The sequence below is a fragment of the Saimiri boliviensis genome, chromosome X, assembly GCF_048565385.1.
Source record: "Saimiri boliviensis isolate mSaiBol1 chromosome X, mSaiBol1.pri, whole genome shotgun sequence".
Classification (NCBI taxonomy): Eukaryota; Metazoa; Chordata; class Mammalia; order Primates; family Cebidae; genus Saimiri; species Saimiri boliviensis.
The window spans coordinates 123,932,182-123,957,242 of NC_133470.1; the positions used below are offsets into that span (position 1 = coordinate 123,932,182).

The 25,061-nt window shown below is 41.3% G+C and overlaps 1 protein-coding gene across 4 annotated transcripts in view; it reads left to right on the forward strand.

Annotated features, from left to right (window-relative positions):
* The window catches only part of CHRDL1 (chordin like 1), a 123,401-nt gene that overhangs the window by 50,736 nt on the left and 47,604 nt on the right, over positions 1–25,061 (forward strand). For 2 of the 4 annotated variants that reach the window (XM_010346351.3, XM_039464104.2), the window contains exon 5: positions 24,303–24,445. In XM_010346351.3, coding sequence (XP_010344653.1) covers positions 24,303–24,445 — 143 coding nt within the window. Of the gene's footprint in view, positions 1–24,299; positions 24,446–25,061 lie in introns of all 4 variants that reach the window. The other 2 variants (XM_003935850.4, XM_010346352.3) reach the window with 1 other exon arrangement.

Consider the following 25,061-nt stretch of genomic DNA (forward strand, 5'->3'; position numbering starts at 1 on the left):
TTGCAAGACTACAACCAAGCATGGGATGCTGTGTGCATATGGCTATTTGGGGGGCTATTGTATTTCTCTACTTGTTTGCATTATTTTGGTCTTCTTGATGTTTGGTTTGGCCTTTTTTTTTTGTCGCAAAGAAGAGCAGTACCAAAACCTAGAGAAAAGTTTTCCCCTTGTCCTCTAAGTGGGCTCTTGGAATTAGTAAGTGGGCATTTGAGGCATTGATTTCCAAGCTGTAGAGTGTACAGTATATCAGCATCTAGATGAAGCCATTTGGCTCCAGGCTTTTATCACTGACCAGAGGGCATGTTTGGCTTCCATAAAGTCAGACTGGTCAGGACCACCTTTGGACCTGTGGGGTATGCCTGCCCTCCCTCAAGGTGAGGTTTTATTGTGCTATCATGGATGGAGGAAAGCAGGGGGACCAATAAAGAGATGGAACCTACCTCTGCTTTCCTTCCAGTTCACTGTGGGATGTTCACAGAGCTGACTAACCTCTTTGTACCTATTTTCTTAGCTTGTAAAATGAGATGTTAATTCTCGCCTTCTCCTAAAGTTTGCATTGACAGTGAACGAGAAAGTTAATATGGGAAATTGCTTTGAAAAGTATAAGGAGGTATATATAAGCAAGGCAGTGCTCAGCAGTGAAAAGAAGGTATTTAATCCTGGGTCCCCAGATTTCATCTGGGTATATGTGCAATATTGGCAAAGCTTGAAACCATAGTATTTTGGTACTTGTTCCCATAGATCCCAATGATAGCAGCCTCATAACCAGGCATTGACCATGTGTCTCCAGCCTCAGGGAAAACAGGAGGGGAGTCTAAATGAAACATGTGACAGGTTTAATGACTATCAGGCAAAAAGCATTAAATTCATGGCGTCACCTCTGCCTTGCCTTTCTGTTTCCTTCTGATTAGGTTTTCAGAGGTACCTTGTGTGAGTATGCTGCTCAATAATGCTGATGTTCTCAAAGCTGAGTGAGTTCTTAGCAGAAACATAAGGCAGTGCTGAGAATACACTCAGGGACAAGGTAAAAATCTCTGGACCGCCTTGAAAAATTGAAAGGGGATTTTCTGTGGGAGGGCGAGAACTGATACCTCCTCCCCTCTAAATCATAAAAAGAGAGAGCAAGATTCACTATTATGTATTGATTAGGCTGCCTCATTCCTGTTTGATTCCTACCTTCTGCTAATTCATGCTCTGGCTGGAGGCTGTCATCTGGCACCTCTTGCAGGAACACAGTGTGCCTCTACTTCAGGATGCCTCTCAGACCACCGAGATCAGGGAAATGAGCCATCGCTGTAGTGTTACTTCCAAACCAGGGAGGATTAGCACACACACATACACACACACACACACACACACACACACACACACACACACATACCCATACCCCTTCTGCCCCCACCAACTTCTCCAGGGCTTTAGAAATGTCTGGGAACTGTTTTGTTCATCACAGTAATTGGAGGATGTCATTGGCATTTAGTGGGCAGCAATGAGAGATGCAAAATGTTCCACAATGAGTAGGAACACAATGCATGGAAGAAGTGTCCCACACAAAATTCCGGTGGTGGCCCTGTTGAGAAATACTGGACAGCAGCCTTAGCCAGAGAAGCCTGGGGAAGGGAGTCTCTTCCTAACCAGAAGTTGGTGGTATGAGTCTACTCATTCACTGACTCACTGACTCACTGACTCACTCACTCACTCACTCACTCACTCCTATTCATTTCACAAACATTTACAGAGTATAAGCTTTGAGACAGATCCCATGTATGGTGCTGAGGTTTCCGAGTTCCTGCCTTGAGGAGTTCACAATCTAGTGGAGGAGACACGCATAACAAGATTATTAAAATGGAATGTGATGAGTACTCTGGTAGAAGTGTGGACAAGGGCTGTGCAGGCAGAGGGGAGAAAGACAGACACTCTACAAGAGCCAGGAGTCACGCACAACCCCAGAGGGGAGTGGACATTTGAGCTGGGTTCTGACAGATGAATGGCACTTTGCCAGATGGAGAAGGGGGAGGGCGAGAGGGCACATGCAGTGGCATGTGTGGGACCTGTGACTGCAGTTGAGTATGATCTGTGTAGGAGGGAGGAGGCTGGGAAGGTCAGATTGATGGAGGCCCAGTCTCAAAGGACCTTGTACATCCTGTGGTTAGACATTATTTTGCAGAGCCAGCCCACTGCAAAAGTAGGGAAGAGGTAAAGTTTGTCTTGAGGGTTCTTGGATGTCATTTTGCACTTCTTTTCCTCTCCTGCAGTCCCTCACATCCTCACCCCTATCCCATCCACTCAGCTCTTACATAGGCAGTTGATGAGATTCCTTCCAGCAGAAAGGTCAGTGCTTAGCTTAACTACATGAATTCACTAAGGTTAGAATTCCAGATGTCAGTGAGAGAGCCTTTGGATAGAGAACCTGGAAGAACTGAGCACTTTGGAGATAAGGCAGAGGAGCTTTGTTCAGTTTACACACACTTGATGTAAGTGTAAGTGTATGTAAGCATGTGGGTGAGCGTGTATGTTAGAGTGGGTGACATCGTGTGGTATGTATTTGTGTGTGTGTGTGTGTGTGTGTGTGTGTGTGTGAATGAGTGAGAGAGAGAGAAAGAGAGATAGAGAGGGAAAGAAATAGGACAATGATAATTTCTATCTCAAAGGACTGTTGTGAGGATTAACTGAATCCTCAGTTACGTATGTAAAGGAGTTAGCATAGTGCCCTGCCTGCAGTATACCCTCAATAAATGCAAGGTATTGTTAGTGTTATTTTAGAATGCAGGCCCAGAATTCATTTGGGAGAAGGGAGAAGCATGCTTACCAAGATGGAGATGAAGATTTTACACTAAGATTTAGTGGCTGTGTCTGCCTACTTTCAAATATGTGCCTAGGACACATTCTGTCACTGGGATAATATAACTTTTCAGCATGCTGGCTTATCAGGATGTACATGTTCCCAAGTGAAGCCGTAGCATCATACTGTACACATTTGGGTACTTTTTCCATCTCTATTCATCGAACACATGGCAGGTAGAAAGCTGTTGTTTTACAAATAATGTGGACCTGCCTTGAGGCCCAGGTCAGCTGGTCTGTCCTCATGTATAGAAACATAAAAGAACCGCAGCACTAGGACCAGAGCCAGGCAGATGCATTAGAAAGGAATTAACTTGGGAGAATCTGAATTAGGGAACAAAAGTCCTCGCCGGAGAAGGAAGGAAGAAGCAAAAAGGGAGAAATAAATAAATAAAAGGACAGGATACATAAGATCATCCAGCTGCCCCCAAACTGAACTTACAATGTTTTCTGTGTTCTCTTTGGAAGAGGAGTTGGCTTGTCCAGCATTCAATGGAAACTTGTTGATTGACACTGAATTGGGCACAAGTTCAATGTGAGTGCGCCTTCAGCTATTTATTTGATTTTTCTTAAATGCACCCTTTGCAATAAGACTGTTTAGTTTCTACTGGTGCCCTGGGGCAGTGAGTTTAGATTGTTAAAATAGCAACCATTAACACTCTCTGTGTTATGACACTGTCCTTCCTACCCCGCTTTGGAGGAATTGGCATGAGGTTGTTTGACAAAAGTTTAATTCTTCTCTCCCCACCAAAAGAAACTGAGATTCCTCCTCTGAGTCAGAGGCATGTTTGTCCAGCCCTAACCCTGAAAACCTCCAAGTCTGCCTACCCGCCTCACCACTGTCCCCACAAACACACACATGTGACTCTCATGTACATCTGGAACACACGCACTCTCACATACACTCTCACAGGCTCACACCCACACCCATCCCACAAGCTAGAGGAACCCTAGGGAGCCCTTGTGCTTGTCTTGCTGTTCTTTTGTTTTGCTTTCCTTTATTTGCTTTGTTTTGATTTGAAATCAGTCTTTGGGATTACACTGGATAATTTTTTCATGTTATTAATAGAGCCGTGGAGGGAGCATGTAAGGACTTTCTACTCAGTCCTGGCCATGCTTGTTTCTCCGGGCTAGCAAATACAATGCTGACTCTCATTGATCAATCAAACTGATCTTTGTCAGACTTCGCATACAATACCTCATCAGCAAATAGCTCAAGGAGCTCTAAAAGGTGCATGAATTCTGGGATTATCTAGATTATTCATGGGTCTGCTTAAAAGGAAATTTTTCAGGAGAGGGCTGGATGGCTAAGTTACCTTAGAAAATAAGAGAAAATACCCAGTCCAAACTAACCTCAGAATCGCCTGCTAAAAGAAAGAACAATTCAACTTGTAGGTCTAAGTAAAGTATCCTTTAATCTCTCTTCTCCTTTCTCTGTTTTCCACCCTAGGCCTTTGCCCTCAACCCAGAGCCAACCAACAGTAACACAGCAATAACTGAAATGAAGCAAAATCTGTTAACAGTCACCAAAGGCTGAGTTTCAGTCAAACCGATAGCTCCTCCAGGCAGCCCTTCAAGAGCCAGGCAGAGACAAGTGAGCAAATAGCCTGTGTCCTCTCTGCAATAGAATGGCCAGATTGTTTGCTGGTACCACCAAATGAAGGAGTGATCTGGTACTAAGATAGAAGGCTTCCAGAGACCCGCCCAGCCCTAAAAATCTTAAGCCCAAGTATAGTCATCAGATGCCAAGGACACTGGAGAAAGTCTTTGGAGCATGTAGAACACCAAGCCAATTGGAGTGCCTGCTAGGCCAGCCCAGGATTCCTAGCATTCCAGCCACGCCATGTACACCCCAACCCCCGGAGGGCAGCCAGTGGCCACAGCAGAGGCCTCATCCAGCAGGTTGAGACCCTCATCAGACCCTCTAAGAGCCTACTTACTTACTTAGGGCCTGCCTACTTGCCCTGTGCTCAGTTCAGGGAGGTGGACAAACTGTACCTCCCACTTTAGCCTAAGAATCTGACTTGCCATGGACTCTCCACGCAGTGAATCATTTTGAGCAAGCACTTAAGCAACTTTCCACTGAGTCATTGTGAGGACTGTCAGGTTTGCTAATCCTGATATATACTGTGTATATCCTTTTTTCAGATCCTATACCCATCCTGATACTGGAGGAGAAGGGTTATAAACAACAGAACTTTAACGATGTGCTCATTGGAAGTCTTTTGTATTAGGGTTCCCTTCGCCTCCCTGTCTCTATAAAGGCCTGAAGCACTAAGAGAGATCCTGCCGGTACCAACTTTTGATCTGTGTATGCTTTTGGTTATATAGCTACCAAGAGTATGTATTCTTTACTTGGAGTGGCAGTGCACATTGGATTTATTTTCCAGATCCTCCATGGATCTGTTGTCCTTTGGCTTCTTCTAGACTAGGGGCTAGCAATTTTTTTTTTTTTCTGTAAAATGCCAAGTAGTATATATGCTAGCATTTGCAGGCCTTGCAGTCTCTGTGGTAGCAACTTTTGCATTGTAATTTGAAGGCAGTCATAAGCAATATGTTCATTAATGGGCATGGCTATGTTCCAATAAAACTTCATTTACAAAAACATGTTGCAGGTCGTATCTAGCCTAGAACCCGTTTTCTACACAAAAGAGGCTAAGTCACATTAGTAGGTAAGACTTGGTTTCAGCTGCTAGAGTACTTGTGCGTATCACATTGGGGACAAAAATTCTTATCCTCCAGTCTTTTGAGGAAGCGATGTAGAAGTTGCAGGAATATTTTTATCTTTCCTACTTTGAATATCAAAGCCCATTCCTCATCAAATATTAGATATTCTGTAGTAATCAGAATTGGCTAAATTATGATGCGGTAACAATCTACAAAGTTGAGGACTTAAAACAACAAAGATTTCTTTCTTACTTATACTACCTCTTTGTCTTAGGTTGTTGCATGTCATTATCACCAAGGGACCCTGGCTGACAGTGCCTCACCATAGGGGATTTAGTTCCAGTACTACGGGAAGGAAATCTAACAAACTCTGGCCTAGCTATTTAAGACTTTTGGCCAGGAGTGACACAGATTACTTCTGCTCATCTGGCATTGGCCAGAGAAAGTCACGTGGCCATGACTTGACTTCTACAGGACAGGGAAATGCAATACTACCGTGTGCCTGGAAGGAGGAGAATTTGAATATTGATGGAAAGCCCTAATGACAACCACACACTCTAAGAACTTCTTTTCATATTCTTCTTCATGTACTTCCTTGCCTACCTTTAGGTTATCTGGCCTAGTTGTATCTTTCGTTCAACTCTACCTGGCCTTCCTCAGCCATGCTGGTCATTGATATTGATACGTGGCGAGGGACAACTTAGGGGCTAAAGCATTGGGACCGTAATTATTCCTTAAAATGCTGTGTAGAGCAGCCATGAACATAAAGTCAGGCCTCAGAGCCAGGTCTTACATGCCATTGGATCCAAGTGTTGATTGCTATTGGGCAGCAAGCCTGAGAACAGCTGGACCTCCCATACCTCTGATTTTGATTTCACTTTAGTTTACTTTTAATTTGAATCAGAGAGAAAGTTCTAAGCATGTAGACTTTAGGCAGTTCCTTCCCTTAATGCTATGGAGAGCAGTTATCAAGATGGAAGAGGAATACGGAATGTTAAAGGTAGAAAGTATAGGTGATATTAATGCAGCATTACGGGCTAAAGTGAAATAAATGGCCCATGATTTTAGAAGAGGGAATATATTTGCAAAGACCAAAGAATTCGTCAGGATAAGCCAATTGCTCTAACAATCCCCAGTCCACAGTGACTGAAGATAATGAAGGTGGGAGTGGAGGGGCCTACGGAGAAGGAGGGCTTTTGCTCCATGCAGTCATTCAGGAACCCAGGCCCCTTTCACTCTAGTGGTCTTTCTTTCCTCTAGAGTCTTACATTCATCACTGGATTCTCTGGTATGTGGTCTGAAGTTTAAGAAAAGGAAAGCAAAGACAGTTATGCAGGAAGTTTTATAGGTCACTATTCTAAGACATATTCATCATTTCTTCCCACATTCAGTTGACTGGAACTCATTCACATGGCTCCACCTAATTGCATGTGAGACTGCGGAATGTAGCATAGCTGGGTTTCCGGGGTGAAAGATGGAGATTGGTTTAATGAGCACACAACATTTTGTATTCTGCTGCATACTTGTCTTGAGCAAGGGTGATTCTTTGTAGGAAGGGTTCAATTTGACTGAGTCTTAACTGAAGTCTTCACCAACGTACCTTCAATATTAAAATGTTTGCCCCTCATGGAGCATTGTAGGCCTTGGTTGAATGGGAGACTAGTGCTGATCACAGAGGTCTTAGATAACTATAATTTGCACAATCCTTATATTTTACTTTATAATTCACATGGCCTCTGGACCCATATGTAAAAGCACTTGCATTCTCATTGATATGGAGACTTGGGATATGTATCCTGGGGCAGGAACATGAAGTAGATGGCATTCAGTGGTATCATGAGCAGTGACCCTAGGAATTCATTCTGAATCCTGAACTGGGCATAAATCATTCTTAAAAAGTAAAAGGAAACCATTAAAATTGGAACTATGTAATTAATCTTTGTTCCGTTTTTGGCCTGGCTACCAGGGCATTGATCCCTTTAACACTCACATAGAAGAATTATGCTAATCCTACTCATTGGTATTTCTTATAGCTACATCTTGGTTCAGGTTGTTTCTATTTTCAATTACTTGATGGTATTATGTTGTTTGTTGAGAACAGGAGGAAAAAAATAAGGTAAGCCTTCTTCTTGTTTTATTTAATGCTCAGTTTGAAGACTGGCATTTGTGAAAAAGCTGTTTCTGTGTCTATGATAACTTCCTGAGCAGTTGGTTTTATAGGGTGTAGTTTTGGAGATGAACTTCAGGTCAAAGAAAGGCTCAACTCTGTAAGTTTGATATAAGCCAAAGGAGTGCATCACCCCTTCAAGGGCAGCTAGATGTTTGCTGTCTAACCTAAAGCTGTTCACCAGAATGGAGAAAGCACGTTTATGTTCCTTTTCTCCCTAGCTGTATTTTGAACATTTAGGGATTAGATGACTTGTGTCTATTATTTTTTCTAGTCCAGAGCTTCCCAAACACTTTGGGGCCAGATAATTCTTTGTCATGTCATCTATCCTGTGCATTGTGGGATGTTTAGCAGCTTCCCTGACTTCTACCCACTAGATGCCAGAGTACTCTTCTCATTTCGTGACAACCAAAAATGTCTCCAGGAAAACTGGCCCCAGTTGAGAACTACTACTGTGGTTGTAAAGTTTTTTCTTTTTTTAATTGGGGGTAGATACCCTCACTTTCCCAGAATCCTGTTCTGTATTTGACATTTCTTGCAGAGATGGGAGTTGGAAACAAAGGTTATGGGTAGCAAGGAGCTCAGTTCTAAGATTGCCTGCATTTATACCTCACTGGGGTGTGGATTGGGGCCATATGGAACAAATATGACATGTGTTTGTCCACTACGGGTAGTAAAAAGGCTTCTCAAGACTTGCTAGCCTTTGAGAAACTGACTTGTTTCTGCAGCATTATTGAAGGTTCTGAATAAGATAAACTCTTAGAACCTAAATCACTGGAAATCTTACTGAAGTGCAGATGACGATTCAGTAGGTCTGTAGTGGGGGGTGTGAGATTCCTTATTTCTAACTAGCTCTCAGGTTGCATTAATGCTGCTGGTCCCCACACCACACTTGGAGTAGAGGGTTGGTGGTCTCTGAGAAGAGGAGCTGCCTATCTAGACACCATTTTTAGTTTCTGCAAAGGAAATTGTTCTTTCCAAGATTATTCCATTGGCCCTGTAACTAGTGAAATAATCTGCTGTTCTTTTTTTTTCCTTTATATATAAATGTGTGTGTGTGTGTGTGTGTGTGTGTGTGTGTGTGTGTGTGATTGCATTTTAGGTTCTGGGGTACATATAAAGATCATGCAGGATTGTTGCCTAGGTACATACATGGCAATGTGGTTTGCTGCCTCCATCCCCATCACCTATATCTGGCATTTCTCCCTATGTTATCCCTCCCCAACTCCCTACCCCCTACTGTCCCTCCCCTAATCTACAGTTGTTAAACATTCTTTCCTTCTTCTGTTCTCAAGAAGGTACAACCCATGGTGATAGTCTCCCTCTCCTCTCCTTCAGTATCTGGAGCCATTTAAGGCTAATATGAGGTAAGGTAGTCAGGTACTTCCTTTCAATCAGCTACCTTATATATTTTAGAACTCCTATGTGCTCATGTGTGAGAGAGAGTAGTTTCTTTTCCAGAGGAAATAGTGGGTAGAACTTAGGAAAAGCCATTATAGTGTCAGAAATAGATAGCTATTTTTTCCTAGCTGGAGTTTCAGATAATGCAACCTCTGGAACAATATAGTATAGCTCCACTTCTGGGATCACTTCTGGTTTGACCACTTCCTAACCTTTGTTTCCTCATCTATAACTGTAGATAATAGCAATACTCGCCTTAGAAGGTGGTTATAGGGAGAAAAGAAGTAAGAAACATGAACCTGAAGCCCTGAGCACAGAGCCAGCTCAGCATAAGCATGAGCCAGTAAATATTAGTTCCTAATCTTATTGTTGTGATTACTGACATTAATCTGAGGAACTGTGATGCTCAGACTCTTTTTGCCTTTAAATTGTTTGCATGTGTTGCACTCCCATAAAAGACATCTGTCATGTGCAGTGATTCTCAATCAGGTATGAGGTAGTATGTGGAGTTTGAAACCAGTCCCACCAGATACCATGATCTGCTTGTTCCCCTTTTTGGAATTAATGGTCTAAAGCAATGACTGAATCTCATAGCGTTTTTGTGGTCTTGGTAAGTCCAAAGATGATAATATACCTTATTTACTTGTTTGATCTCTGACCCGTATCATCACTTTTTACTCTAATCACTTTAATATGAGCATCTAGCTGCCAGAAGAACCCCAGTTTCAAACTGGAAATTTTTATTAATATTTGACATATTTTTATCTTCACACCTCTCTTTCATAAGGACTTGTCACCATCCCATGGCAATCAGTGGTGGAGTTCTTTAGAATCTAGACTTCCTAACACCTTCCCTTTCCTTTCTGTGTATTGTGTAGTCTTACCTAAATGTATCTCGCTGCAGCAGGGATTTTGGTCTGGGTTCTTAAAGAATTTCCTAGGAGGAGCAACATGATACTTTGTCTGTTCCGTGACATGGCAGATGAGCTGTCTCCCTTGGTCTCCAGGAAGAGGTAGACTGCATTTTCCTAACAGCATTCCCACTGCTCCAGCAGCCTGGAGTCTTGTCTGCTACCACCTTCCTTACAACCTCTGCCAGTGGCCTCCAGGAACTACTTTCTGAAGCCTGCTGCTAACAGTTTTCCAAACAAAATAATGTGTGCATTGAGGGATAACTTTTCTCAATTAATCCTTAAGTACCGAATGTCTCTTTTCATCCTTTTGTGCCTAATGTGATAGCAATGGGTGCTTTCAAATAACCTCCTGACAGGTCCTGCCTCCAAGCTCATTATCTCTTTTCCAATCATCTCAGAATAGTCTTTCAAAAATGTAAATCTCATCAAATCATTTCACTGCTTAAAAAACTTCCCTGGTTTCTCATCATATACAAGAAAAATAGCACCTCCTGGATTTGACTTTGTGTCCCCAGGTGCCTGCTGTCATTGGGCTGTTGATGCAAGTGGTTTTGGTTATTAGCACTATATAGTATTTCACAGAGGAGCTTTTTCTCTTGATTTATAGCGCTTGCTAATGAAAAAAAGAAAAGATACTGGAGATGCTATCAGCTGTCTAGGAGAAACATGTTAGGTCTTAGCTGAGGGTTGAGTGTGACTAAAGTTGTGAATGGGGTTCTGGATTCAGCAGAAAATAGTGTCCACGAGATGGCAAATATCCAGATCCTCAAAATATCTAGGTTGTGATGTGGTGCAGGGAAGCACTTTCCAAGGGGTGTTTCTGGGATGTTTATAGTTGTTACCTAGATGAAAAAAAAAAAAAAAGTCTGGTGGATAAGTAAAGTCAGAGAAAATGCAGGGTTATCATTAAACAGGTTTCTTTACTGTGGGACTTGTGAGATCCTTTTAACACATTGAAAGGGACACTGTGAATGTTGAATGTGGATCTTTTCCCAACTTTATTTGAAGCACAGAATTTTGTTTTCACAGAGCATCTTGTGGACTAGTAGGGCTCTGCAGAGCAGACTTGGGAAATGCTGGTGTAGGCAATACAAAGGAATGCTTGACTGAACACCCCACTGTCTCATCCAGATGCCTCACATTGTTTCTATAAATGCTGCTTGAGGGTAGTGACTAATTTGTCCATTTCAAAGGGTCACTGACCTTCAAAAAAAGAAAAAAAAGCCTTGCTCCCAAAGGATTAGAACTAACCAAGTAATAGTAGAACTCATTCTTAATTTATTTAGGGAGACAAGGAAGACAGTAAGGGACATGTTACCACATAACCTGTCATTAACAATGAGGCATCATGAAGAATCATTGACTTAACATTTTTATTGCAACTACAAGTTCATTTATTACACCTCTTGGTAATTAGAGATTTTTTAAACCCGTAGTATAGTAACAAAGGAATAATACAAATCTATCAGATCCACCATGGAAGGGATACTTTTTGTTGGGCTATATAATCCAAGTTCAGATGAAGATTTGAGGTTGAGGAATTAGCCTCTGAAATCAGAGAGATTTGTGCTTTATCTTCCTCAATTATTAGACTGGATTTTAGTGGGTTTCTCTAGTCCTCATGGCTGTAGGTAAAATGAAGAGACCTGAATTTGAATCCTTGCTTTGGCATTACATGGCAATGTCCCCTTGGCATCTCTGACCCTCAGTTCCGTCTGTCAAAAGAGAAGGCCATTTCCAGTTTCCTCTTGGAGATAGAACCCTAGGAGGCTTACATAATAAGATTGGAATGGTCCATGAGCTGAATAATGGAGCTGTTCAGCAAAGTGGAAGAAGAAACTTTGACAGGAAAGAACATAGAGGTTGCCTCTGAAGATTGGATTATGAGAAACTTCCACAACTAAGTACTGTCAGCATACAGAAAGCTGAAAACAAGTGTGCATAACCTTAGAGCCATAGAATCTGGACAGAGTTGCTTGCAGAGATCTCATACTGCTGAAGTGAAATCTACAGCCCCCCTGCTTTTTATTGTAATAGAGAGGGTGCTTCTTTTGGGTCATGAAACACAGAATCTGATTGAACTCATGGACCCTTCTCCCAGGAGATATCAATTCTGTAACTCATTTCTGAATCACTTTTAGGAGTCATACTTACTTATCTCCAGCTATCTGGGCCTTAAATGAAGAACCACCTTCCTTTTAGATATTCATGTTTATATGTTAATGGAATGAATACTAGACTCTCAACATTAGCATGTTTCACTATTTGAATATTTGTTCCTTCTTGCCATGCTCTGTTCTTTTTTTTTTTTTTTTTTTTTTTTTTTGAGGATAGAGTTTTGTTCTTGTTACCCAGGCAGGACTAGAACAGTGTGATTTCAGCTCACAGCAATCTCTGACTCCTGGGTGCCAGCAATTATCTGGCCTCAGCCTCCTGAGTAGCTGGGATTACAGGGGCCGGCTACCACACCAGGCTGATTTTTTTTTTTTTTTTTTTTCAGTAGAGATGGGGTTTCACCATCTTGGCCAGGCTGGTCTGGAACTCCTGACCACAGGTGATCCACCTGCCTCGGCCTCCCAAAGTGCTGGGATTATAGTCGTGAGCCAGAGTGCCCAGCCACCATGCTCTGTTCTAATGCTACAGCCAGCAGGAGACAGAGACATAGAAGGCATAGGCCCTGTCTCCTTTGCACTTATTGATCTCTTAAAAAGCAGCACACCTGCTATCGGGTGCTAGACTGTAGGATACAGACAGGCAAACCATGAGAGTTGCTGCAGAAAAGCAGAGTGTGTTTGATGGGCCCTGGGGGCTGGATATGAGTAAGCAAAGATTAGTCTGTGGGGACAGTTGGGACTAGCATAAGTCAGGGTAGAATTGGCCACTCAGAGGTAGAGCATTCTTTAGCTAAGTGGCACATCTTCAGGAGATACATATTTGACATGAACTTCATGATCCTGGCTGGGCCATGCTGTGATGTGGCTCCATATGTGGAACTCTAGCCTTTGGATGTTTACTGACAAGTAGGTGACTGACTCTGCAAGATTAGAGCTGCTACCTGTAAGGCAGCAAATCACAAGCTGAGGGGACTTTTCTAATTTCTACGGGATGTAGTAACTCTGGACACTGGACCACCAAAGCAGACAAAATTATACATCTCTTTTTGCCTTCAGATGGAATGCACTTGGTAAGCAGGAAATAATCATAATCAGTTGACTTTGTTGTATGTAGCTTCTTTACTTCCTGAGCCTTTTTAGAAAACATAATTGTTTTTATTCTTTATAATATATCCCTGTGAAAGAGAAGCAGGTGAAATGATTACCTCTGACACACACATACACATATCCACAAAGAAAGTTCTTTAGAAACTGAAGCCCAGAGATGCAAAGTGATAGCAGTTCCATCACACAGCAAGCAAAATAGTATAACTTAGCTAAGAATACTGGACTCATCCCACCAAAAAAAAAATAAATCTATGCCATCTGCAAGCACTCTTTCCTTCACAGAGACATAGCCGCTTCTTGCACACTCTCCTGAAGCCATCCATCCTAGCCATCGGCCTAAAAAGACGGCATATTCAGGCAGGGTCAGCTACTGACTGACAGCAGCTGAAACACTGATGGAAGTGGGATGAAAAACAGCCTGCAGATGGGATCTGGATGAGGAGGGGGCGAGCTGGGATTAGACTAGGGTGTGAGCTTTCAGCGCCCTCGTCCACTCTTTTCTTGCCAGCTGGAGCAGCAGATGACTGTTTCCTCTCAGTCAGCACCTTCTTGGTTGGGACAGAGTGTTGTGTCTGTCTGTTTAGCTGCAGAGTGATCTGCTGAATCTGCTACAAGAATTTCCTGGCCTGGGACCTCACTGGGGGTTGGAATATGGAAGCTACTAGTCTTGCTGAAGGTGTGGGCCCACAGTGTCTTCTGGAAGCTTTCAAGCCGGAAAATCTTCCCCCACATATGCCCCTTCTTTAGCTGAGCTGTCTAGCTGACCCACACCATCTCTCAAAGTGGATACACCATGGCCAGGGCCACTGGGCAAAATTATGACTTGAGATTGGCCCCCTCTACCCATTTGTGATTCTGCCTTTCTTTTTAATTTACCTTTTTCCTCTTCACCTGCCTGTCACCTACAAAGCACCTTCATTTTTTCCAGGCCTGCACCACTCTGATACCCAGCCTTTGTGTCTATATTATATAATGTTTGGAGATTAGTTTTTTTGGCAACAGCTTTATTGACATATACATACCTTATGTTGAGATATACATACATCCCGAGGCTTACATACTATAAAATTCACCCTTTCACGTTGTAAGGTTAAGTTGTTTTTAGTATATTATCAAGATGCTGCATCCATCATCACTATCTAACTCCAAAATATTTTCGTCATCGCTAAAAGAATCCCTGTACCTACTAGCAGTCACTCCCATTCTCTCCTTCCCTCAGCTCCTGGCATCCACTATTCTTCTTTCTCTATGGATTTGCCTATTTTAGACATTTAATTTAAAATGAATTATATAGTATGTGGTGTTTTGTGACTGGCTTTTATTTTTTACTGAGCAGAATTTTTCAAGGTTCATCCGTTATGACAATAATATTACATTTTATGGATATACCACATTTTGTTCATCCATTCATCCACTGATGGACATTTGGGTTGTTTCCATCTTTTAACTGTTATGAATAATGCTGCTATAAACTTTCATGTATACATTTCTGTTTCAGTCCCTTCTTTAAACTTTTTTGTGTATATGCCTAGGAGTGGAATTGGTGGTTCACATTGGTAACTCTATGTCAACTTTTTTAAGAGACTGCTAAATTATCTTCCAAAGCAGCTGTACTATTTTATTTTATTTTTTTACATTCTCACCAGCAGTGTATAAGAGTTACAATTTCTCTACCTACTTACTAACCCTTGTTATTGTTGTCTTTTTTATTCAAGCCATCCTAGTAGATGTGAAGTGGTATCTCATTGTGTTCCCTCCCACCCCCACCCACCCACAGCACCTTTCTCTTTACTGGGGAATAGTTCCAGTCTTCTACACTCATTACTTTGAAGATATTAAACCTCTGGAAAAGAGAGAGCCCTTCTATAACTACTGCTTGAATCTGGGGGCATTCTGGCAGAGTGGAGAGGAAGAGAGTTTAGGGACATGATGAACTTGACACCTTTGGAAGCTCTACCATCGCAGGAGCAATCTGCTCTACTGATTGCTTTTCCCACAAAAGAATCATCAAGTGCAGAAGTAATCAGATGAAGTTTCCTTGAAAAGGCAAGACAAGAGCTGGGCAATGTAGGGTGTGAGGCCAGAGGATGGGTGAAGGGGGAAATGGAGAGGCTTCCTAAACTAAAAACGATTAAATTCTTTTTGAAAATCACCTTCAATAAGGTGACGTGAAACAAAGATATTTTTAACTTAAAACAAAGCTGAAAGTCAAACCAATCAAAAATTACTTTTGTTTAGCAATTCTGGAAAACATGTCACAGGAGAAGACACTGGAAATGATGGTTAAAATACTGTGGGAGCCATGGTAGTTCAAGCGTCTCAGGAGGTTAAGGCGAGAAGATCAGTAGATCCCAGGAGTTTGAGGCTGCAATCAGCCTTGATCGTGCGTGCCACTGCACTCCAGCCTGGGCAACAGAGGGATACCTCCAACTCTAAAAATAATAATAACAAAATAAAATACAATGGGAATGTTGGCTGAGGAGCTCACTCTTTCTCTCTCTCCCATGCCCTTTAGGACTACTCATAGTCACAAATATATGTGTGACCCTTCTGAGCATAAATCCACCTGTCTGCGGTCCTCAATAAGTCCAAAGAAGAGTCTATCTATTTGGTAAATGCCTCTGGCCAGAGAGCAACTGCTTGGCTAAATCATACCTAATAGTCTTCCCACTGAGATGGGAAAATGGGGCAGATGGTGTCCGCCCAGAAGGTGGGGCATAAAAGAATTCTTAGTGGATATGATGGCTGAGAAGTGAATCTCTAGTTACCACTTGGGATCTGACAGTTTTTGAGAAGCCCTACAGGGCAGTGAAAGACTGTGAAAGACTGCACAGGGGTAAAAAAAACAAACCTTCTCACTACATTTCAGGTGTTGAAAATTTCTAAAATTTACAGTATATAATACTGACTGAAAAGTAACTGTCACTGCTACTTTGGAGTTCAGCATAAGCCTTATACAGACTGGGTCTGCCAGTGTGGTAAGAGGATGGCTACTGTAAGGGTTAAGTAGCCCCACATCTCTTTCCTTACCAGCCTGCTTTCTGCCCTCCAGAAACCCTACTATCATTTATAGCTAGTAGTAAAAGAAAAACAATTGCATTTATTGAGCATTAATATGTACCTGGTACTATGCTGAACAGATCATATGTCTTACCTTGTTTGATCATCACAACTTATGAGGTAGGTACCATAATCATCCCCATTTTATAGATGGGGGAACTGAGACTCAGAGGTGCTAAGGGTTTGCTCAGCTAATACGCAATAACTAATTAGAAATGGAGCATTTGAATCCACTCCAATCTGAATGGGGCACTCTGAAGTAAGGTTTCTCCTCCTCCTAGGAGAGGTCTTGAAAACTGCATTTTCAGCAAGCTCCCTCATGCGACTCTTAAGTTCTAGAAAGTTTCACACTCTTTGCCCTATGCTCTACAGCCTCATTATGAATAAAACATCAAAGGCATATGTTACAATGTAATTATCTAGAAAAGGATCCTGTTTCAAAACATTAGCTTCCATTGTCACTTCAGTATGAATTACTTAACAGGATTAGTATTAAGCCCTGCCGGCACAACCTGAATGTGATAGGCCATAGAAGAGTTAAGTTTTTATACGGAAGGAGAGTTTAGGGAAAATCTGGAAATTGCTGGACTGTGCCCAAGGAAAGCAGATCTAGTTAAGTCGTCACATCAAGAGGCCCAGGGCAAAAAGAAGTGATGGGCGTTGGAATGCTGGGAAAAAAAAAAAAAGGAAAATCTAAAGGTTGGCATCACTGATTCAGCTGATGGTCCCTTTTGAAGCAGTACCTCTGATCTCAGGAAGCATCCCAAGGAAAACATCATCTGAATCCACATAGCCTCAGAATATGAGCAATGTTACTTTTTGGAGGTCGGGGAGGCTGCAGACACCCACTGTTCGTTGATTTTGTTTTTGTTTTTGTATTTTTTGAGACAGAGATTCACTCTTGTTGCCCAGGCAGGAGTGCATTGGCATGACCTCGGCTCACTGCAACCTCCGCCTCCTGAGTTCAAGCAATTCTCCTGCCTCTGCCTCCAGAGTAGCTGAGATTACAGGTGCCCGCCGCCACTCCTGGCTAATTTTTTGTATTTTTAGTAGAGACGAGGTTTTACCACGTTGACCGGACTGGACTCGAACTCCTGACCTCAGGAGTGGTCCACCCGCCTCGGCCTCTCAAAGTGCAGGGATTACAGGCATGAGCCACCACACCTGGCTCGCTGTTTTTGATACGTTCATTCTGCAAGATGTGTTGCATCCTGGATGTATGCTCAGACTTAGCCTGACTGAGATGCAGCTCCCAGCTGCTCCTCCGTCCATTACAGCAGTGCTCTGGTAGAAAGCCAAGGGTGGTTTCCCACTAGCACCCTCATTTGTCTGTCTTCCTTCTATTTGGGCCGAGGCCTAGAAGCCAGCCCAGATTTACACAATTATTTTAACACTGTTTAAGAAAGCAATGTAACAACTTCCACTTTGCCCAGATAGAGGAACTCAATAACGTCAGTGGAGAGAACACACTTATTGGAATAAGACTGTGAACACAGTCATAGCTAGGGTCTCTCCCACTAACAGGAATACAGCTGGGCTTCTGATGACTAGCTTTGTAGGACTGATTTTCGATGGTTGGAAGGGACCCAAAATGTTGACCTAGTCTAGTCTATGGCCTTCAAGTAGAATTTTTTTCAAATATATTCTTCAAATTTAATGAGGAATACATTTGTATAATTCAAGAATATGAATGTATATGTATATGTACATGTGTATATATTATAAATCTAGGTGTACATATAAAAGAATGCAATAGAATATCTTAGGCAACCCTGTCCCACGCTCACCCAATTCTTATCTTCTCCCTGCAATATGTAGTTCCCCCCATAACTTTTAGTACTTATATATCTTTCCAGATTTTCATGAAAATGTAAGCAAATTTGAATAAATACTTTTTAAAAATATTTTCACTTACATAAAAGGTAGTATATTGTGTACATGATTTTATACCTGGTTTTCTTCATTTGGTAATATATCTTTATGTAATAGTGCATACAGAACTTATTCTTTTATAGAACTACATAATATTTTGTTATAATAATGAGCCATCATTTAACCAGATTTCTACTGATGGACATAGAAGTTGTTTCCATATTCAGCCATTACAAACAATGCTGTAATGAATAACTTTTATATGTTTCACACATACACAAACATATCTGTAGAATGAATTCTTAAAAATGGGATTGTTGGGTCAAATATATGTGTATGTTTAAATTAACAGATATTACCAAAATGTCCTTCATCACGTTTTAATCAATTCTTCACAGACTTACCAAGAGTGTGTATTATTCAAACATTTGGATTTTTCTAAATCTGAAAATAAAAATAGTACTTCATTGCAGTTTTAATTTATATTTCCCTTATGAATGAGGTGATATTTTTTATGTCTAAGGGTCATTTATAGTTCCATTTTTGTCAATTGTCTATTTATATCCTTTTCCATTTTCACCATTGGGTTATGAATCTGTATCTTGTCAATTTCTAGAAACTCTTTATATATTAGAGACAAATAGGATTTTAATCCCCAAACAGCCAATCTGTGAAGAGATTCTATTCCAGTGTTTTACAGTGTCTTATGGCAGCAAACCCTTTCTTCAAATGAAATCATAAAAAATTAATAAAACACATTCACTAATAAAGTAAGAGGTATTCTGTTGAAGTAGACATGGGGAAGGGATTTCCTTTTTCACCTCCCTCAAGTACCTTTGAAGAATCCTAAAGCAGCACAGAAACTGGTTTGAAAATATTTTCCCTACATGCCTAGTTGGCCTGTAGTTTCAGTTTCTAATAACCCTTTCAGCAAGGAATATATTTTAGTATCTAACCTGAAACCTTATTGATGCAGTTGATACTCCTCCCCACTTAACATTGGCAATTTGTGATTATTTGACCTCTCTTCTGTTATGAACCTTTGTTATTTAAATACATTATCATTTAACATCTTTTTGTGCCTTTCCCTCCAATGAAAGCAGGATTTTACCTGAAGTCAGGGGAATGTCTTATTTATCTTTGTAGCTCTAATGTAACATAGTACCAGGTATTGTCAGTGTATACTCAAGGATCTGTTAGTGCCAGGTGTAGTCAAAGGCCTCCACAGGTACTTCTTGAATGAATAAGAAGACAAGAGAGAAATAGTGTTTTGACTCATGTCTCCATGGCACCTACCATACACATCAGTACAAAGCAAATGCCTTTCAATTAGTTATCATCATCTATGGAAATCGGGAAAATTCCTTCATATTCTTCAACTTTACTGCTTTCCTCTCTATGCCTTCTTTCCAGACCAACATCATCTACCATTTATTATGAATGTCATGTACCAGATACCTTTGGGCTTTTTAAAGTTAAGTATCTCTAAACCTCACAGCCATGTTAAAGTAGAAGGCATACTCAAGCCTTCCTGAGATCACAGAGCAAAGACATGCCAAAGCGGGTGTCTTCGTCTGTTTGAGCTGCTCTAACAAAACACCATAAACTGAGTACCTTATAAGTAACAGAAATTTATTTCTCACAGTTCTGGACACTGGAAATCCAAGATCAAGGTACCATCAGATTTGTTTTCTGATGAGGGCTTGCTTTCTGGTTCAGAGATGATACCTTCTCCCTGTGAGCTCATATGTTAGAAGGGGCAAATAAGCTCCCACAGGCCTCTTCTAATAAAGACACTAATCTCATTCATGAGGGTGTCACCCCATAACCTAATCACCCCCAAACGCTCCACCTCCTAAGCCATAACCTTGGGAGTTATGATTTCAACATATGAATTTCAGAGGCACACAAATATTCAGATCATAGCAGCTGGAACCCCAGAGACCAATGTTTGCAGACCCCAGAGACCGCGCTCTGTTCTTTTCTCTGGTATTGCTATGAAATACGCACATAGAAACAGCATCCTATTCTAGGTGTTTCTTTTCATAGTCATTCTCTCTTCCCACATATTTCTGAGACCTGGGGTAGAGCTTTAGACTTTATACAAGCTTTATACCTTTAGACAATATAGTATTATTTGTTGGATGTGTGTGTCTCTGTGTCATGAGCAATTGAAGGGAATATAACCTCTTCTTTCTAGCCTTTATCTTCATTTCCATATCCCTTCTTCACCACCTTTCTTCCCAGTAGCCTGCAAATGTTCTAAGGCTGTATCAGTATAATGACAGAGAAACAAAGAAATGCTAGAATCAGGCTCAGCCATGTAAAGAAAAGTAGGAACCAAAGTAATGGCAGCAATGGAAAAAGAAAAGATGGCTTGGCATCTGGGGAGGTTTGTATTTATAACACTGGGAGCGGATTTGTCTCCTGACATACAAGCTGCTTTTCTGACTATCCAAGAACTGTCCCACTATGGAAAAGATTGTTTTATAGGGTGGGCAGAGTAGGGAAGAGAGCAGTCAGCATGAGGACTTGGTTCCAGAGTGTGAGAAGAAGGGTAACACCAAAAGAGGAGAGATGCTGTACAAACAGAAGTGAAGTGGAACCACAGACTTTTTGGTAAAATTTGCCAGTTGCTCTGAAGGAAAAAAAAAAAAAAAAAAAAGCCTGTGGCAGTTATTCACACTGAGGTGTTAGTTTGTGACTAGGTGGTAAGTGTAGCCTCTCATAGAAGTCTTGGGATTGCAAAATCTGATTGCAAAAGGCAACCATTTAACCTAGAGGAATAGACTTCTCATAGTGGCATTTTAAGCATCAGTGAGAGAAAAGGTGGTAAGAGACATTTAGGATAAGGAGGTATTTTCTGAGCATCCCAGAAATCATAGTTCTGCTTACATATGAGATCATCCCTCACTTGGGGAGAAGAAATCTCCTCTTTCTCAACACATCCGTGGTCACATGGTTTAGTATTTGCTCACCCTAGGATGGTTTCTTCTCCAGTCCTTCTTGTAGTGCTATGTGGGAATTTGACCGGAAATGGAAGAGATGGCGGAGGCTAAAAGTCATGCAGCCTGGTCATTCCTATTGTAGCATTCCCTGAGGGGCCCTGGAGCCAGCTTTGCTTTGAACAAATTTTCTGCTACTTTTTAATCAGAAACACTGAATGCGTTCCAAGGATAGTTGGTTACTAGCCCAGCCACCTTGGGAAATCTGGGAGAGAAGAGGGTAAAGTATGAGGTGGCTTTTCTTCCTTCTGCAGCTGGGAAGCATGTTGTGTTGGCCCTCTAAAGATGCAAGGGGAGATTTTAGTCCATATTGCATTTCTAGAAATAGTGAGGCTTAAAGATGTAAAGCGCCTTGTACAGCATTATGGGGAGTCGGTACCCCTGAGTTGGGATTATGACTCAGTGATCCTTCTCTGAAGCTTTAACACCCATTCTGTGAAGAGCACACATTTGGACACAGGAAAACTGTATTTCTGAGTTGGCTCTGCTGTTAAACAGCTATGTGACATGGGTCAAATATTTTGGAGTACTAGTAGCCTCATTTTCAGTAATTCGCCCTCCCCAACCACATACACACCATTAAGGGTGTTGGAAGAATGAAATAAGAATGAGAAGATGTTAAGAATTTTATTGCACAAAGCTAGCCTTCAGCATGACCATAATTGGTTTCTTTTTCTCTGATTCTGCTGTGTCTTCCTCTCTTTCTCTTTCTTACTATCTCCTATTGAGTAGAACAATAAACTCCAATGCCAGGTTACTCAGAAGACTATTGCAAGGAAGATTCTCAAGATCATTCTTCCACTGGAAAATCTCACCCTGCAGTTGCCTTGCCATTGATCCCTTGGTGGAAGGCCCAGTTCAAAAATCAAGCCACATTTTTTTGAGGCAAAATAATTCCAAACGTTTTTGTTTGTTTGTTTGTTTGGTATTCCAAAGATCTGCCAGCTCCTGTAAGAGCCATGGCAAATATTATTTTGTGGGTCACTGTAGTTTTCCTTCACCACAAAATGCTGAGATTTGAAATAATTAGAGCCCAAGGGGCAAATGGCCCTGCTTCTGTCCTTTCTCTGACGGATTTTACTCATGTCTGCCAGCTGTAGCTGTCTGGTTGTATATGCTTGTGGGCAGGGGCAGGGCCTCTGAGGCCAGACAGAGAGTCAATTAGTATAAGTTAAACTCTTTCTAGGAGCTAAGGCTGTTTTTATAAGGTAAAAGTAAGGAATTTTCTTTATATCCTGTAAAGGGTCATTAATAAGTAGTTAACACTCTAAGAGTGAATTACTCAGAAACTGATGTTAGATCAACTTATATAGCAAAGTATAGAATTGAGTTAGTTACCCAAATCGCTGAAGCCAAAGAAAGCGCATTGTCTGTTTTCTGGGTATTTTAGGCCACAGCATTGCGGACAGCATAGCCTTCATGTTCTAGTGATTTGGGTTTTGGTTTAAAATTAAATGGTCCCTTTTTTATTATAGATTTGAAATGATTGGCCCTCTTTTTGATAGTGGCTATGAGGGAAGGTTCTAGAATCAGTAAGACATCAATTTATATCTTAGTGCTGCCACTTGCAAGTTGTGTCACCTTGGGCAAGTCAATTAATCTCTTAAGCCTTAGATTCCTCATCTGCAAAATGGGTACAATCATAATGTTTACATCAGAACATTATTAGTAAGAGCCAATGAGATTATGTATATAAAAGCACTCACTCTTCTGCGTGGCATATAGCTAGGGCTTGATACATGGTATCTATAATTCTAACATTATTATTATGGATGTTATTATTGTTAGCCTTTATCATTTTCACTACATCCTGGGAATAATTTCATTCTGTTTTCTTAAACAGTTGTATTGAGGCATAACTGACAACCATAAAATAGATTCATATTCATTATAGTATTGACTGATGGAAAGAAAGGATGGGCCAACTCTCCAAGCCCCTCCCTAATGAAACACACAACTCTTCTGATTTCTGTCCTTCTACTGTCTCATGGCAGGCACTTTCCGAGCTCTGATTCTATCCATTGTTGGTTTCAAGTACTTTTTTCACCACTCACTAGCTTTGTGACTTCAAATAATTCACACAACCTCAGCAACTTCATTTCCCTCAAATGAAAACGAAGGCAAGAATTTACCCTACTTGATTCACAGGGTTGTTGTGAGGCTCCATTGTAATAATATATGTGAAATTTCTTTGTAAATGGTCTGCTTGATTACTATAATTCACAAATATGAGTTTCAATAATATTCAAGTGTCATATTGTGTGCTTCAGACATTAGATGCCTTGAGAGGTCCAGACTGTGGCTGGAATTATTTAGAGAATGCTTCGTAGAGGAAAGGGGGCATAAGTTGAACTTTAAAAATCAGATAGGACTTCAGTGGGTGGAAAAGAGTGGAGGAATGGGCAGTCTTGGTGGAAGTATTAAAAATAAGCAAAAACCACAGAGGCTGGAACAAGCAGATAAGCACACAAGTGATTTAAAATGTGGGAGATGGCCAGGCACTGTGGCTCACACCTATAATCCCAGCACTTTGGGAGGCTGAGACAGGTAAATCAATTGAGGTCAGTAGTTCAAGATACTTGGGAGGCTGATGCACGAGAATTACTTGAACCCAGGAAGCAGAGATCGCAATGAGCAGAGCTTGTACCATGCACTTCAGCCTGGGCAACAGAGTGAGACCCAGTCAATCAATCAATCAATCAGTGTGGGAGGGGATAAAGTTACCAGGACAGTTACAATAGATGGCTCCTCTTCTGAAGCAACCTGGGGAAAAGATTAAATAGAGGTAGCATGAACTCCTTCCTTTCAGGAAAGATATATCTTGTTCATCTAGGAATATTAGCTCCATCTAGGCAGGGACCTTGTCCATATTCTCTCTGACCTCTCTCTAACACATATTACAATTCCCGGCACATAGTAGGTGCTCAATAAGTGCTCAACAAATAAAAGAATGACTGCATGGCTGGATGAATGGTAATGTCAGCTGCTGTCCTCATCTGGCTGTTTTAACATTATTTAAAATTATTGGCCACTGGAGCAGGGACTGTCTTTTAATTCCCTCTATGTAGTATAGCCCCATCTGCTATTAGGATTTTGAAATTCTTTTCAATGATGCCAATACTTGGCATGGTTTTTCTCTATCCTGTTCCAGAAGACTCCTTACCCCCAGGGAACAATAAGGTGACCAGCAAGTCTTGCGAGTACAACGGGACAACTTACCAACATGGAGAGCTGTTTGTGGCTGAAGGGCTGTTTCAGAATCGGCAACCCAATCAATGCACTCAGTGCAGTTGTTCGGTAAGACCCTACATCTTAATGTTCCTGCTAGGCCTTACCCAAATACAAGAGCTTCCTCTGTACTTGTACTTTCGTTTGTGCCTGCACTGAACAGTATTTGAATAAAAAATGAATTGCATTAAATCATAAGCCTCCATGCCCATCCAAACTCCCTGATCTTCACCAACCCTGAACAACTCTGTTGAAGGGCGCAGGCCCAATCATGTGCCAGTCTTAAAACTATAGAACTGCCTAAGTGGGCAAAGGTGAGCTGTTTGTGTTGATCGGCACTCCTTTTCATAATAATTACACCACCAAAGCCTTCATCTGAAGGACTCACAATTATTTGAAGCTTTGGGAATGCTATGGGTGGAAAAGTCACTTTGACCATCTAGGGCCACTCACTCCAATTAACAACAAAATGAGTTGTCTGTTAGTTTCCATCTCTGAAGTATTTTACTAACCAGTTAATTCCTAGTGCCCTGCAATGAGAAAACTCTCTATAAATGCTTGGTTATGAGGAGTACGAGGACATTACTTGTCAGAAGAACTGCGTTTACTTTACAAACAACATATACCAGTTATATCTTACCTAATGTGCAGTCCAGAGAATATAATAGATAGAACTAGAAAATGG